We start from the raw sequence: 16,363 nt of genomic DNA, 5'->3' as shown, positions 1-16,363 counted from the left end.
TATTATGTTTCACTCTGGTTTATTATGTTTCACTATGTTTCACTCTGTTTTATTATGTTTTACTATGTTTCACTCTGTTTTACTATGTTTTATTATGTTTCACTCTGTTTTATTATGTTTCACTCTGTTTTATAATGTTTTATTATGTTTCACTATGTTTTATTATGTTTTATTATGTTTCACTCTGTTTTACTATGTTTCACTCTGTTTTATTATGCTTCACTCTGTTTTACTATGTTTCACTCTGTTTTATTATGTTTCACTCTGTTTTATAATGTTTTATTATGTTTCACTATGTTTTATTATGTTTTATTATGTTTCACTCTGTTTTACTATGTTTCACTCTGTTTTATTATGTTTCATTATGTTTCACTATGTTTTATTATGTTTTATTATGTTTTATTATGTTTTATTATGTTTCTGTTTTACTATGTTTCACTCTGTTTTATTATGTTTTACTGTTTCACTCTGTTTTACTATGTTTTATTATGTTTCACTCTGTTTTATTATGTTTCACTCTGTTTTATTATGTTTCACTCTGTTTCACTATGGTAACATTTGCGAGGGCCACATGATGCTGTCCAAAATAGAGCACACCGTGGGGAACAGAATGTTATTAAAGCCATCATCTCTTGTTATGATGTCTCACCCCTCCAGTTCTCCATTGCTCCTCTCCGGGGCTCCCCAGGACAGTAGTACTGAGGTGGGGGTGTCAGAGTAGAGGTGGGGGACCGGGACTCCCTCCGGTGGGGCAGCGGGGGTATGGAAGGACTGGGACTCCCCAGAGAGAGTACACCCTGCCGGGGTACAGGCCTCCACCTAACAGCACGACAGAGGACATACAGTTAGACAGGCATAGACTTAATGTGTTGAATCATCAATCACACCAAACCATCCAGCCAGCCAGCCATCCATCCATCACACCAAACCATCCATCCAGCCATCCATCCATCACACCAAACCATCCATCCATCCATCCATCCGTCCATCACACCAAACCATCCATCTATCCATCCATCCATCCACCCACCCACCTATCCATCCATCCATCCATCCATCCATCCATCCATCCATCCATCCACCTATCCATCCATTCATCCATCACACCAAACCATCCTCCCACCCACCTGCAGGCTGTAGAGTTGGTAGGGCAGGAGGTTATATAGGCTGTAACTGGTAGTGTTGCCTGGTACTGTAGCAGTGCTGTGTGACAGGGACAGGGTGGAGGTGAGGTGGAGAGTGTAGTGGGTGATCCCCCCGTTGGGCTGGGCTGGGGGGGCCCAGGAGACTGACACACTATGCGACTGGAGGGCTGACACCACAGGGGGGTCCACGGGACCTGGACCTAGAGGGAAGGAGTGGGGGCAAGAGAGAGGGAAGGAGAGAGAGAGAGAGAGAGAGAGAGAGAGAGAGAGAGAGAGAGAGAGAGAGAGAGAGAGAGAGAGAGACAAAACAGACAAAACAGACAACAATAAACACAGGTTTAGAATGGTTCCCAAACTCCAGACTCTCGCTCTCATGATTGCCAACCTGATTGGTTTGATTTTTTCCTCAACACCCTACACATCAAACCCAGTCTGTCTACTAAGGTCTGGGACAGGTGTTACAAAATTACACTGAACAAAAATATAAACACAACATGTAAAGTGTTAGTACCATGATCCCAGAAATGTTACATACATACATACATACATACAAAAAGCTTAATTCTCTCAAATTCTTTGCACCAATTTGTTTACATCCCTATTAGTGAGCATTTCTCCTTTGCCAAGATAATCCATCTGTAACGGCGTTCTTCGTTTATAGAAAGAGAGTCGGACCGAAATGCAGCGTGGTGGTTACTCATGTCTTTAATGAAGAAAAACGGAACGATACATGAAATAACTAATAAATACAAAAACAACAAACGGAACGTGAAACCTATTACAGCCTATCTGGTGAACACTACACAGAGACAGGAACAATCACCCACGAAATACAAAGTGAAACCCAGGCTACCTAAATACGGATCCCCATCAGAGACAACAAGAATCACCTGACTCTGATTGAGAACCGCCTCAGGCAGCCAAGCCTATACTAGACACACTCCTAATCAACCACAATCCCAATGCCTACAAAAACCCCAATACGACAATACAATAAACCCATGTCACACCCTGGCCTGAACAAATAATTAAAGAAAACACAAAATACTAAGACCAAGGCGTGACACCATCCACCTCACAGGTGGGGCATATCAAGAAACTGATTAAACAGCATGATCATTACACAGGTGCTGGGGACAATATAAGGTCACTCTAAAATGTGCAGTTTTGTCTCACAACACAATGCCACAGATGTCTCAAGTTTTGTTGGAGTGTCCACCAGAGCTGTTGCCAGATAATTTAATGTTCATTTCTCTACCATAAATCACCTCCAACATCATTTTAGAGAATTTGACAGTACGTCCAACCGGCCTCACAACACATACTGTACGGCGTCATGTGGACGAGTGGTTTGCTGATGTCAACGTTGTAAACAGAGTGCCCCATGGTGGCGGTGGGGTTATGGTATGGGCAGGTAAAAGCTACGGACAACCAACAAAATTGCATTTTATTGATGGCAATTTGAATGCACAGAAATACCATGACAAGATCCTGAGGCCCATTGTGAAGTCCATTGTGAGACCCATTGTGAGACCCATTGTGAAGCCCATTGGGAGTCCCATTGTGAGACCCATTGTGAGGCCCATTGTGAAGCCCATTGTGAGACCCATTGTAAAGCCCATTGTGAGACCCATTGTGAAGCCCATTGTGAGGCCCATTGTGAAGTCCATTGTGAGAACCCATTGTGAAGTTCATTGTGAGAACCCATTGTGAAGCCATTGTGAGGCCCATTGTGAAGCCCATTGTGAGGCCCACTGTGAGGCCCATTGTGAAGCCCATTGTGAGGCCCATTGTGAAGCCCATTGTGAGGCCCATTGTGAGTCCTATTGTGAGGCCCATTGTGAGTCCTATTGTGAGGCCCATTTCTTTTAAGGTATCTGTGACCAAAAGATGCATACCTGTATTCCCAGTCATGTGAAATCCATAGATTAGGGCCTAATGAATACATTATAATTGACTGAGTTCCTCATATAAACTTTAGCTCAGTAAAATCGTTACATGTTGCATTTTAATTTCTTGTTACAGTGACTATAGCCTTTTAGTGGAAAAGAACAAAGGAAAACGAGGGATTATTATTTCATCAATGTGGAAGGAAGGCCTTGTGCACTATGTGTGTGTGTGTGTGTGTGTGTGTGTGTGTGTGTGTGTGTGTGTGTGTGTGTGTGTGTGTGTGTGTGTGTGTGTGTGTGTGTGTGTGCGTGTGCGTGCGTGGTGAGAAGCGAGGAGATGAGAAGAGAGAGTGTGGCGGAATTATCATTTGACAACGGAACGTCAAGAGTGACATCACAAGGACAAACAGTGATTTGGAGGGCCCTATTCCTGGGATTAGAATCGAAGGCACACACAGCGATGTGCAAATCAGCTCATTTCGCGAGTGTGAGGGGCCAGCAAAACGTTCGGGCTCGGCCACACAGCAAATTATATTATATTTATTCAATGGAGGTTATAGGCAGTGATATCAACTATGAGCTGGGGAGAGATGGCACTGAATCTGAGGAAATATTGTAATCACTCAAGTATGTGACTGGCCATTTCCACTGAATGGCTACTTCCACACTTCCCACTGCCAAGCGCTCATGATACGGATTCCTTCACGCATGCACACACGCACGCACGCACACACACACACACACACACACCAAGGAATCCTTCACACGCTTCTAGTGTACGACAGCTCCGGTTATTTTCATAATTACACGCAGGAATGCAGGCACACACACATTTACATCGATGTACAATATGCACACACACATATGTACACATACTGTCTTATTACAGGGTGAGCTGATGAAACAAGGGGCGATAACAAGGCTCTAAAGGCCTTAGTTTGCAGAAGCGTGACACAGCAGTAGAGCTGCAGTCTACTTTGCACATGTTGTCCAGCAGCGACATAGGACCGAATCCCAACCCAGACACATTCTCACGGTTTCCCCTCTACAACTACAGCCCTCTACATCTACATTCCTCACTGTCTAAATAAAGATAAAAATATGGAAGACCAATGAGTCTCCTCTAAAGGCCTTTCTCCATACCTGTGGTCCTTCTGTAGCTCAGTTGGTAGAGCATGGCACTTGTAACGCCAGGGTAGTGGGTTCGATCCCCGGGACCACCCATACGTAGAATGTATGCACACATGACTGTAAGTCGCTTTGGATAAAAGCGTCTGCTAAATGGCATATATTATTATTATTATTATACCTGATGGTCAAATGCCGACCCTTCTACCTCCTGAGGGAGTTTTCAGCTGTCCTCATTTTGTATACATTCCACCTCAGGATAAAACATCCTGTCTTGTCACCAGCGATTTTAATTCCGCGTCATTAATTAAGACACGTGACGCCCAACTTCCATCAACACGTCTCCTTCGCAATTAGGGGTGATAAAGTCACTCCACCCACAAGCAAGCATTCAAGGCCCTCCCTCATCCACTATTCGGCAAATCACTCTGTACACCTGCTTCCTGTTTACAATGAAGCATTGTCAACTTACACACATCACTGACAAACACACTTACACCACCAGATATTCTTTTCAAAAGTCCCCAGGTCCAGAACAAATTCAAGGAAATGTACAGTATTATACAGACCCATGAGTGCCTGGAACTCTCTTCCCTTTCAAAGAGTACAAGTGAACAACAAACTTGGTTTCTAAAAACAATAAAGCAACGCCTCACGGCCCAACGCCTCTCCCCCATGTGACCTTCTTGTTGTGTGTATGTACTGACATGTACGTGGAACTCATAGATGCACACACACTACATGTTAATGCTTTTAAATGTATGTACACTACCGTTCAAAAGTTTGGAGTCACTTAGAAATGTCCTTGTTTTTGAAAGAAAAGCACATTTTTTGTCCATTAAAAGAACATCAAATTGATCAGAAATACAGTGCAGACATGGTTAAAGTTGTAAATTACTATTGTAGCTGGAAACGGCTAACTTTGAATGGAATATCTACATAGGCGTATAGAGGCCCATTACCATTAGCACTTCTGTGTTCCAATGACACGCTGTGTTAGCTAATGCTAGTTGATCATTTTAAAAAGCTAGTGGGAGGCCCTGGTGCACAACTGAGCAAGAGGACAAGTGTCTAGCTCGAGAAACAGACACCTCACAAGTCCTCAACTGGCAGCTTCATTAAATAGTACCCGCAAAGCACCAGTCTCAACGTCAACAGTGAAGAGGTGACTCCGGGATGCTGGCCTTCTAGGCAGAGTTGCAAAGAAAAAGTCATATCTCAGACTGGCCAATAAAAAGGAAAGATTAAGATGGGCAAAAGAACACAGACACTAGACAGAGGCAACATCTCCTCTGCCACGCTGACCCTCAACACGGGGGCCCCACGTGTGTGTGCTTATTCCACTCCTGTACTCCTTGTTCACCCACGACTGGTGGCCACACGCGACTCCAACACCATCATCAATTTTGCAGACGACACGATGGCGGTAGGCCTGATCACGTGATAGCAACCTCTCCCTGAAAGTCCGTAAGACCCAGGAGCTGATCGCGGACTACAGAAAACAAGGGGGGGGTCTGCTGCAAGCACCACCCCATCCACATAGATGGAGTGGATAGTGTCGAGAGCTTCAAGTTGCTCAGTGTCCAAATCACTAAGGACTTAAAATGGTCCACTCACACGCACACAGTTGTGACGAAGGCACAACAGCGCCTCTTCCCCCTCAGGAGGTTGAAAAGGTTTGGCATGGGCCCTCAAATCATCAAAAAGTTCTACAGTTGCACCATTGAGAGCATCTTGACTGGCTGCATCACTGCTTGGTATGGCATATCTACCTCTATTGATCCAGTGTCCCTGCACATTATAATATTGGTACTGACCCTGTATATAGCTTCTGTTCTTATTTCTTATTTTTATTTCTTATGTATTTTTGTTCTAACTCATGTTATTTTTTGTCCTACATTAATATGTCCACTCTGCAATGTTGGGTTTGGAGAACGCAAGAAAGGCATTTCACTGTAATTGTGCACGTGACATTAAAACTTGATACTCTAGCATCCCCCTTGAATAGCCTCACCCCCTTGAAAAGTGTGATACCCCATAGCTTCTCAACATACCATAAGTGAAACTGGTTTGTCAGTCCGGTCTGTTAGGAGAGTTCTGTGTTCAGTTTGTCCGTTGACTAAGTCTAAGGCAGTGGTTATCAAACTTGTTAGGCCCAAGACCCCATTTTGGAAAACAAAATATGTACATTTGCAACCCCACCATGTAAAAAAGTGATTTAATCAAAGGTCAATGTTTTCATTTTTTATGGGCTATGACAGTCTATTACAAATACATCTGACAGTACTTTTGTTTCAAGGAAGTATGTTTTGAAGTGACTGAAATGCACCAGAAAGGTATTGGGAAGTTCAGAAGATCATCAAGCAATCATTTTGTATGATATTCTGTGTAGAAACAACATTGTCCCAGTTTGGTCTTGTCCACTCTGTTCTAATAAGTATTGTGTGGATTGAGGGAAACAGAATAAGTGTTCCTGAGAGTCTTCTTTTTCAGTGATGGGGTCATAATACACCACCTGACCAACCGTGCTCGTCGAACATCTCATTCCAAAATCATGGACATTAATATGGAGTTGGTCCCCTCTTTGCTGCTATAACAGGCTTTCCACTAGATGTTGGAACATTGCTGCGGGGACTTGCTTCATTCAGCCACAAGAGCATTAGTGAGGTCGGGCACTGATGTTGGGAGATTAGGCCTGACTTGCAGTCGGTCTTCCAATTCATCTCAAAGGTGTTCGATGGGGTTGAGGTCAGGGCAAGTCATGTTCTTCCACACCGATCTCAACAAACCATTTTTGTATGTACCTGGTTTTGTGCACGGGGCATTTTTGGGCCATATACAGCGTTCCTCATTGAGTTCCCTGAATTCCTATAGGACCTTGTAGTCATAGCAGATAATATCCAAAATTTTCATCGACTCAGTGGGTTTTGTACAATATGTCTATGGACCTACTCACTGTCACAGTCATACTCTGGACCTAGTTTTGTCCCATGGAATAAATGTTGTGGATCTTAATGTTTTTCCTCATAATCCTGGACTATCGGACCACCATTTTATTCCGTTTGCAATTGCAACAAAAAAATCTGCTCAGACCCCAACCAAAGAGCATCAAAAATCGTGCTATAAATTCACAGACAACACAAAGATTGATGCCCTTCCAAACTCCCTCTGCCTACCCAAGGACGTCAGAGGACAAAAATCAGTTAACCACCTAACTGAGGAACTCAATTTAACCTTGCACAATACCCTAGATGCAGTTGCACCCCTAAAAAATAAAAACATTTCCATAAGAAACTAGCTCCCTGGTATACAGAAAATACCCGAGCTCTGAAGCAAGCTTCCAGAAAATTGTAACGGAAATGGCGCCACACCAAACTGGAAGTTTTCCAACTAGCTTGGAAAGACAGTATTGTGCAGTATCGAAGAGCCCTCAATGCTGCTTGATCATCCTATTTTTCCAACTTAATTGAGGAAAATAAGAACAATTCAAAATGTATTTTTGATACTGTCGCAAAGCTAACTAAAAAGCAGCATTCCCCAAGTGAGGATGGCTTTCACTTCAGCAGTAATAAATTGAACTTCTTTGAGGAAAAGTCATGATTATTAGAAAGCAAATTACAGACTCCTCTTTAAATCTGTGTATTCCTTCAAAGCTCAGTTATCCTGAGTCTGCACAACTCTGCCAGGACCTAGGATCAAGAGAGACACTCAAGTGTTTTAGTACTATATCTCTTGACACAATTCTGAAAATAATCAGGGCCTCTAAAACTTCAAGCTGCATACTGGACCCTATTCCAACTAAACGACTGAAAGAGCTGCTTCCTGAGCATGGCCCTCCTCTGTTGAACATAATAAAAGGCTCTCTATCCACCGGATGTGTACCAAACTCACTAAAAGTGGCAGTAATAAAGCCTCTCTTGAAAAAACCAAACCTTGACCCAGATAATATGAAAAACTATCGGCCTATATTGAATCTTTCATTCCTCTCAAAAATTTGAGCAACTCACTGCCTTCATGAAGACAAACAATGTATACAAAATGCTTCCATCTGGTTTTAGACCCCATCATAGCACTGAGACTGCACTTGTGAAGGTGGTAAATGACCTTTTAATGGCATCAGACCGAGGCTCTGTATCTGTCCTCGTGCTCCGAGACCTTAGTGCTGCGTTTGATACCATCGATCACCACATTCTTTTGGAGAGATTGAAAACCCAAATTGGTCTACACAGACAAGTTCTGGCCTGGTTTAGATCTTATCTGTCGGAAAGATATCAGTTTGTCTCTGTGAATGGTTTGTCCTCTGACAAATCAACTGTAAATGTCGGTGTTCCTCAAGGTTCCGTTGTAGGACCGCTATTGTTTTCACTCTATATTTTACCTCTTGGGATGTCATTCGAAAACATAATGTTAACTTTCACTGCAATGCGGATGACACACAGCTGTACATTTCAATGACACATAGTGAAGCCCCAAAATTGCCCTCGCTAGAAGCTTGTGTTTCAGACATAAGGAAGTGGATGGCTGCAAACTTTCTAATTTTAAACTCGGACAAAACAGAGATGCTTGTTCTAGGTCCCAAGAAAAAAAGAAAAAAGAGATCTTCTGTTGAATCTGACAATTAATCTTAATGGTTGTACAGTCGTCTCAAATAAAACTGTGAAGGACCTCGGCATTACTCTGGACCCTGATCTCTCTTTTGACGAACATATCAAGACTGTTTCAAGGACAGCTTTTTTCCATCTACGTAATATTGCAAAAATCAGAAACTTTCTGTCCAAAAATGGTAAATAAAAATGAATCCCTGCTTTTGTTACTTCTAGGTTAGACTACTGCCATGCTCTACTTTCCGGCTATCCGGATAAGGCATTAAATAAACTTCAGTTAGTGCTAAATACGGCTGCTAGAATCCTGACTAGAACCCCAAAATTTGATCATATTACTCCAGGTCTACACTGGCATCCTGTCAAGGCAAGGGCTGATTTCAAGGTTTTACTGCTAACCTACAAAGCATTATATGGGCTTGCTCCTCCCTATCTCTCTGATTTGGTCCTGCCGTACATACCTACACGTACGCTACGGTCACAAAACGCAAGCCTCCTAATTGTCCCTAGAATTTCTAAGCAAACAGCTGGAGGCAGGGCTTTCTCCTATAGAGCTCCATTTCTATGGAATGGTCTGCCTACCCATGTGAGAGACGCAGACTCGGTCTCAACTTTTAAGTATTTACTGAAGACTCATCTCTTCAGTGGGTCATATGATTGAGTGTAGTCTGGCCCAGGAGTGTGAAGGTGAACGGAAAGGCTCTGGAGCAACGAACCGCCCTTGCTGTCTCTGCCTGGCCGGTTCCCCTCTTTCCACTGGGATTCTCTGCCTCTAACCCTATTACAGGGGCTGAGTCACTGGCTTATTGGTGTTCTTTCATGCCGTCCCTAGGAGGGGTGCGTCACTTGAGTGGGTTGAGTCACTGATGTGATCCCCCTTGGATTGTGCCGTGGCAGAGATCTTTGTGGGCTATACTAGGCCTTGTCTCAGGATGGTAAGTTGGTGGTTGAAGATATCCCTCTCGTGGTGTGAGGGCTGTGCATTGACAAAGTGGGTGGGGTTATCACCTTCCTGTTTGGCCCTGTCCGGGGGTATCATCGGGTGGGGCCACAGTGTCTCCTGACCCCTCCTGTCTCAGCCTCCAGTATTTATGCTGCAGTAGTTTATGTGTCGGGGGGCTAGGGTCAGTTTGTTATATCTGGAGTACTTCTCCTGTCTTATCCGGTGTCCTGTGTGAATTTAAGTATGCTCTCTCTAATTCTCTATTTCTCTCTTTCTTTCTTTCTTTCTCTCTCTCGGAGGACCTAGGACCATGCCTCAGGACTACCTGGCATGATGACTCCTTGCTGTCCCCAGTCCACCTGGCCGTGCTGCTGCTCCAGTTTCAACTGTTCTGCCTGCGGCTATGGAATCCTGACCTGTTCACCGGACGTGGTACCTGTCCCAGTGTCACCTGTCCCAGTGTCACGCCCTGGCCTTAGTTATCTTTGTTTTCTGTATTATTTTGGTTAGGTCAGGGTGTGACATGGGGGATTTATGTGTTTTGTCTGGTCTAGGGGTTTTGTATGTTTATGGGGTGTTTTCTAGTCTAGGTAATTATGTAAGTCTATGGTTGCCTAGATTGGTTCTCAATTAAGGTGTTTATCGTTGTCTCTGATTGGGAACCATATTTAGGCAGCTATGTTCTTTGGGTATTTTGTGGGTGGTTGTCTTCTGTCTTTGTGTCTATGCACCAGATAGGACTGTTTCGGATTTCACATTTGTTGTTTTGTATTTTGTAGTGTTCTCATTTATCGTCTATATTAAACATGTTGAACTCTAACCACGCTGCATTTTGGTCCCCCTCTCCTTCAACGGAAGAAAACCGTTACACCCAGACCTATTATTCGACCATGCTGGTCATTTATGAACATTTGAATATCTTGGCCATGTTCTGTTATAATCTCCACCCGACACAGCCAGAAGAGGACTGGCCACCCCTCATAGCCTGGTTCCTCTCTAGGTTTCTTCCTAGGTTTTGGCCTTTCTAGGGAATTTTTCCTTGCCAACGTGCTTCAACACCTGCATTGCTTGCTGTTTGGGGTTATAGGCTGGGTTTCTGTACAGCACTTTGAGATATCAGCTGATGTACGAAGGGCTATAAAAATACATTTGATTTGATTGTTATGCTGAAACAAGAAATGGCCTTCCCCAAACTTTTGTTGGAAGCACAGAATCATCTAGAACGTCATTGTAAACTGTAGCGTTAAGATTTCCCTTTACTGGCCTAACCCAAAAAATGAAAAACAGTCCCAGAACATTATTCCTCCACCACCAAACTTTACAGTTGGCACTATGCATTCGGGCAGGTAGCGTTCTTCCGGCATCCGTCAAACTCAGATTCTTCCGTCGGACTACCAGATAGTGAGGTGTGATTTATCACTCCAGAAAACGTGTTTCCACTGCTCCAGAGTCTAATGGCAGTGAGCTTTACACCACTCTTACCGAAGCATGGCATTTTGCATACTTTTGAATATAATATTTAGTGTCTTTTGTAGCTTAAACCGTTCAAAAGAAAGAGACATTTGTAGGAAGAAAGAAGAAACGGCTGTTTATTACAACCACATCTAGCGGCTACCAGAGGTTACTTACAAAACTAAATAAACAATATATCTCGCATTTTCAAATCAGGCGACCCCTAGTTTGGGAAACGCTGGTCGAAGGAGCCTTTATTCATGAAACATTCAATAAATGTCCTGGTTTTCAAGAAATCCTGGTTGGAGGATTCCAGACTTTCGGCGTATTCCCTACTGATTGTGGGAATCCTCCAACAGGGATTTCGGGTAAACCAATGGATTTATTGAAAATTCCGGGAATTTTGCAACCCTAGTCTTTACCCTTCTTCATTCCCTCTCCTCTCCTCCTGCTTTCACATTTAAAAAGAAGGAATATGTCAACCATGGAAATAGTGGATTTTTCCTCCTTCCTTGTCTATCTGTCTGTGTCTTTCTTGTGTCCTCCCTCTTTACCGGAAGCAGGTAGCCTAGTGGTTAGAGCGTTGGGCCAGTAACCAGCAGGTAGCCTAGTGGTTAGAGCGTTGGGCCAGTAATCAGCAGGTAGCCTAGTGGTTAGAGCGTTGGGCCAGTAACCAGCAGGTAGCCTAGTGTTTAGAGCTTTGGGCCAGTAACTGAAAGGTTGCTAGATTGAATCCCCGAGCTGACAAGGTAAACATCTGTTGTACTGCTCCTGAACAAGGCAGTTAACCCACTGTTTCTAGGCCGTCATTGTAAATAAGAATTTGTTCTTTAACTGGCTTGCCTAGTTGAACAAAGGTTAAATAAAAAATGACCTTTTCTCCACTCTTCCATTCTCCCTTTCTCTCTCCCTCCACCCTACCTGATTTGATTGATATTTCTGTCCCATGCTCTGAAGGTAATGTTTTCCTCCTCCATTTACATGCGACTGTACTGGGGTAATGGTCCCACACACACACACAGTAGCAGGGTAATGGTGCTTCAGCAAGGGCAGGCGGATCAAGGTGATTGAGCGTGCTCAGAGCGTGCTGCGTTGCTAAGCGCTAACGTTAACTGCTAAAGGCTCCCCCAGATGGCACCGGGACCAGAGGGGGAGATAGGGGGAGGTAACCTCGCCATCACCGTAGCTCACCCTCACCCAGTACTAACTGTTCCCCGGGCGCCAAAGACATGGATGTCGATTAAAGCAGCCCTCCGCATCTCTCTGATTCAGAGGGGTTGTGTTAAATGCAAAAGACACACTTCAGTTGAATGCATTCAGTTCTACAACTGACTAGGTATCCCCCTTTCCCTTTCCCTAAACCTTACCTCTCCTCCCTCCCTCCCTCCCTCCCTCTCTCCCCCTCCCCTCCCCTACTATAACCCACCTCACACCCTCTTCTCACCCTAGATGACAACGCTCTCACCCATCTTTCTACGGGGAGATGCCCAACACCTAACTCTGACACACACCCTTTCCTGACCCATCTTGTAACTTATTTGTGATTCCAGCCCTTGTCTGTGTCTAGCCTCCCTACTAGTCTCCCTACTAGTTTCCTTACTAGTATCCCCACTAGTCTCCCTATTAGTCTCCCTATTAGTCTCTCTACTAGCCTCCCAACTAGTCTCCCTAATAGCCTACTTACTAGTCTCCCTCCTAGCCTCCCAACTAGTCTCCCTAATAGCCTCCCTATTAGTCTGCCTACTAGCATACTTACTAGTCTCCCTACTAGCCTCCCTATTAGTCTCCCTACTAGCCTCCCTATTAGTCTCCTTACTACTCTCCCTACTAGTCTCCCTCCTAGCCTCCCTACTAGCCTCCTTACTAGTCTCCCTAATAGTCTCCCTCCTAGCCTCCCTATTAGTCTCCCTACTAGCCTCCCTATTAGTCTCCTTACTACTCTCCCTACTAGTCTCCCTCCTAGCCTCCCTACTAGCCTCCTTACTAGTCTCCCTAATAGTCTCCCTACTAGCCTCCCTACTAGTCTCCCTATTAGTATCCCTACTAGCCTCCTTACTAGTCTCCCTACTAGCCTCCTTACTATCCTCATTACTAGTCTCCCTACTAGCCTCCCTATTAGTCTCTCTACTAGCCTCCCTATTAGTCTCCCTCCTAGCCTCCCTATTAGTCTCCCTACTAGCCTCCTTACTAGCCTCCCTCCTAGCCTCCCTCCTAATCTCCCTACTAGCCTCCCTACTAGCCTCCCTATGAGTCTCCCTACTAGCCTCCTTACTAGCCTTCCTACTAGCCTCCTTACTTATCTCCCTACTAGTCTCCCTTCTAGCCTCCTTTACTAGCCTCCCTCCTAGCCTCCTTACTAGTCTCCCTACTAGCCTCCCTACTAGCCTCCCTCCTAGTCTCCCTCATAGCCCTGATAAATAAACAATGCACAGCGCTGACCTTTAGGTTAACAGCTTTTTATGCTTGCTCCACTCAGCACTCTCCCTGATTCGATTACCACAAAGGTCCAGGAGACGCCGGGAATAAGCAAAGAGACCCAGCCCGTCTGTCTGTCTGTCTGTCTGTCTGTCTGTCTGTCTGTCTGTCTGTCTGTCTGTCTGTCTGTCTGTCTGTCCGTCTGCCCGTCTGTCTCTGACTGCCCGTCTGTCTGCCCGTCCGCCCGCCCGTCCGTCCGTCCGTCTGTCTGTGGTCCCGATTAAACCTGCCGAGACTCAGTAGAGGCCTCAATTGTAAATAATTTTACCACATGAGACCATCAAGTCACCTTGAATTTGAACACTCCCCCTCAGACACCCATGCAAAAGGGATGCACACATGCGCTCGTGCACGTCTCACACACACACACACACACACACACACACACACACACACACACACACACACACACACACACACACACACACACACACACACACACACACACACACACACACACACACACACACACACTCCACAACTATGTCACCCCACCCCTTGATCCCTCAATTCCCCAGCCACCCTCTCCTTCTCTTCCAGCAGCACAGAGGACCCAGAGTGTTATTTAGGCTTTACTGGTCTGTATTAAATTCTGCAATTTGAAGGGCTGTTAAGTTCTTCAATTGAAATTTATTTTAAGATGCAGGTACTTTTTATTTTATTGATGCTTTACTGCTCTCCGCGTGCAAGGCTAGAACACACTGGAATAATACCACTCTACCCCAAAAACACCACTCTACCCCAATAACAACACTCCACCCCAATAACAACACTCCACCCCAATAACACCACTCCACCCCAATAACACCACTCCACCCCAACAACAACACTTCACCCCAATAACACCACTCTACCCCAATAACACAACTCTACCCCAATAACACCACTCTACCCCAATAACACCCCTCTACCCCAATAACAACACTCCACCCCAATAACACCACTCCACCCCAATAACACCACTCCACCCCAACAACAACACTTCACCCCAATAACACCACTCTACCCCAATAACACAACTCTACCCCAATAACACCACTCCACCCCAATAACACCACTCCACCCCAATAACACCACTCTACCCCAATAACACCACTCTACCCCAATAACACCACTCCACCCCAATAACACCACTCCACCCCAATAACATCACTCTACCCCAATAACACCACTTCACCCCAATAACACCACTCACCCCAATAACACCACTCACCCCAATAACACCACTCTACCTCAATAACACCACTCCACCCCAATAATATCACTATACTCCAATAACACCACTCCACCCCAATAACACCACTCCACCCCAATAACACCACTCTACCTCAATAACACCAGTCTACCCCAATAACACCACTCCACCCCAATAAAACCACTATACTCCAATAACACCACTCCACCCCAATAAAACCACTATACTCCAATAACACCACTCTACCCCAATAACACCACTCCACCCCAATAACATCACTATACTCCAATAACACCACTCCACCCCAATAACACCACTCCACCCCAATAACAACACCACTCTACCAGTAGATGTAGTGGTAGGACGTTAGGAATACTTTGAGAGGCCTTCCCTCCTCTCCCCCCTCTCCCTCCTCTCCCCCCTCTCCCTCCGTACCTCCTCTCCCCCCTCTCCCTCCCTCCCTCCCACCCTCCCTCTCCCTGGCACCGTAAATCGCCACAGCAGAAGGCTAAACAAGAACGCGTGCCGCCAGGCCTTAAATCACATTTATAAGGATTTGGTTAGCATAGTAATAACAAAATCAAGTGACAAGGCCGGGAGGGGGGCAGTGGGAGGCGGAGGGAGATGGGGGGGGATTCTTTTTAACATAGCAGAGGTCTGTGGAAGGAGAGGATGAGGCTTTTGAAGGTGAGCAGGCTGGCTGATGTTAAAGAGGACAAATTACAGGGTTTACGGTCATAGGGAAGAGAAGACCGCACGCTCTGTCCCTGTAGAAATGGATTAAATTAATTTCCAGTAATCTGCCACGTAATGAAAAAAAAAAAGATCTTTAGAAATACTGTATGTTCCCTATTGTAATTCTGTCACGGTTAACATTACATAACATTAGCATTACTGAAACGCCTTACACTAAGTGAAAAAAATATACACAGTATACAGTATAAGGGATATCAGCAGACACAGGGACACAGATACACACACACAAGTGGAGGCTGATGAGGGGAGGACAGCTCATAATAATGGCTGGAACGGAGGGAATGGAATGACATTGAACACATGGAAACCATGTGTTTGTTGTGTTTGATACCATTCCACATATTCCCCTCCAGTCATTACCACGAGCACGTCCTCCCCAATTTAGGTGCCACCAACCTCCTGTGACACACACAAACATACATAGAGATGAATAAGAAATCCCTTTAATTCAATACCGTAACTGAATATGTATATAAATAAGGATAATTTGATTCTTGATAATTATTATGAAGTCATATTCCTTTCGATTAAACAGCTGTCAAATTCACAGGCAGATATTGATTACATAAGATTCTTAAGTCTTTGTATTCATGTATTAGCTAAGCATATAAAATTATATAAGGTCAAAATTACTTCAAAATCATGGTCTCTCGCACACACACACACACACACACAGACACACACACACAGACACATGCACACACACGCATGCACGCACACACCCAGACACGCACACACATATGCACGCACGCACACACACACACCCAGACACGCACACA

General features: G+C 44.6%; 1 protein-coding gene across 5 annotated transcripts in view; it reads right to left on the bottom strand.

Annotated features, from left to right (window-relative positions):
• ush2a (Usher syndrome 2A (autosomal recessive, mild)) overlaps positions 1-16,363 on the bottom strand; it is a 504,765-nt gene that overhangs the window by 196,668 nt on the left and 291,734 nt on the right. For all 5 annotated transcript variants that reach the window (XM_052485995.1, XM_052485996.1, XM_052485997.1 and 2 more), the window contains exons 45-46: positions 1,128-1,345; positions 650-819 (exon numbers count right to left, since the gene is read on the bottom strand). In XM_052485995.1, coding sequence (XP_052341955.1) covers positions 650-819; positions 1,128-1,345 — 388 coding nt within the window. The remainder of the gene's footprint in view (positions 1-649; positions 820-1,127; positions 1,346-16,363) is intronic.

The sequence above is a fragment of the Oncorhynchus keta genome, chromosome 29 (genome assembly GCF_023373465.1).
Source record: "Oncorhynchus keta strain PuntledgeMale-10-30-2019 chromosome 29, Oket_V2, whole genome shotgun sequence".
NCBI lineage: Eukaryota > Metazoa > Chordata > Actinopteri > Salmoniformes > Salmonidae > Oncorhynchus > Oncorhynchus keta.
This window is presented reverse-complemented; position numbering and strand designations above follow the sequence as displayed.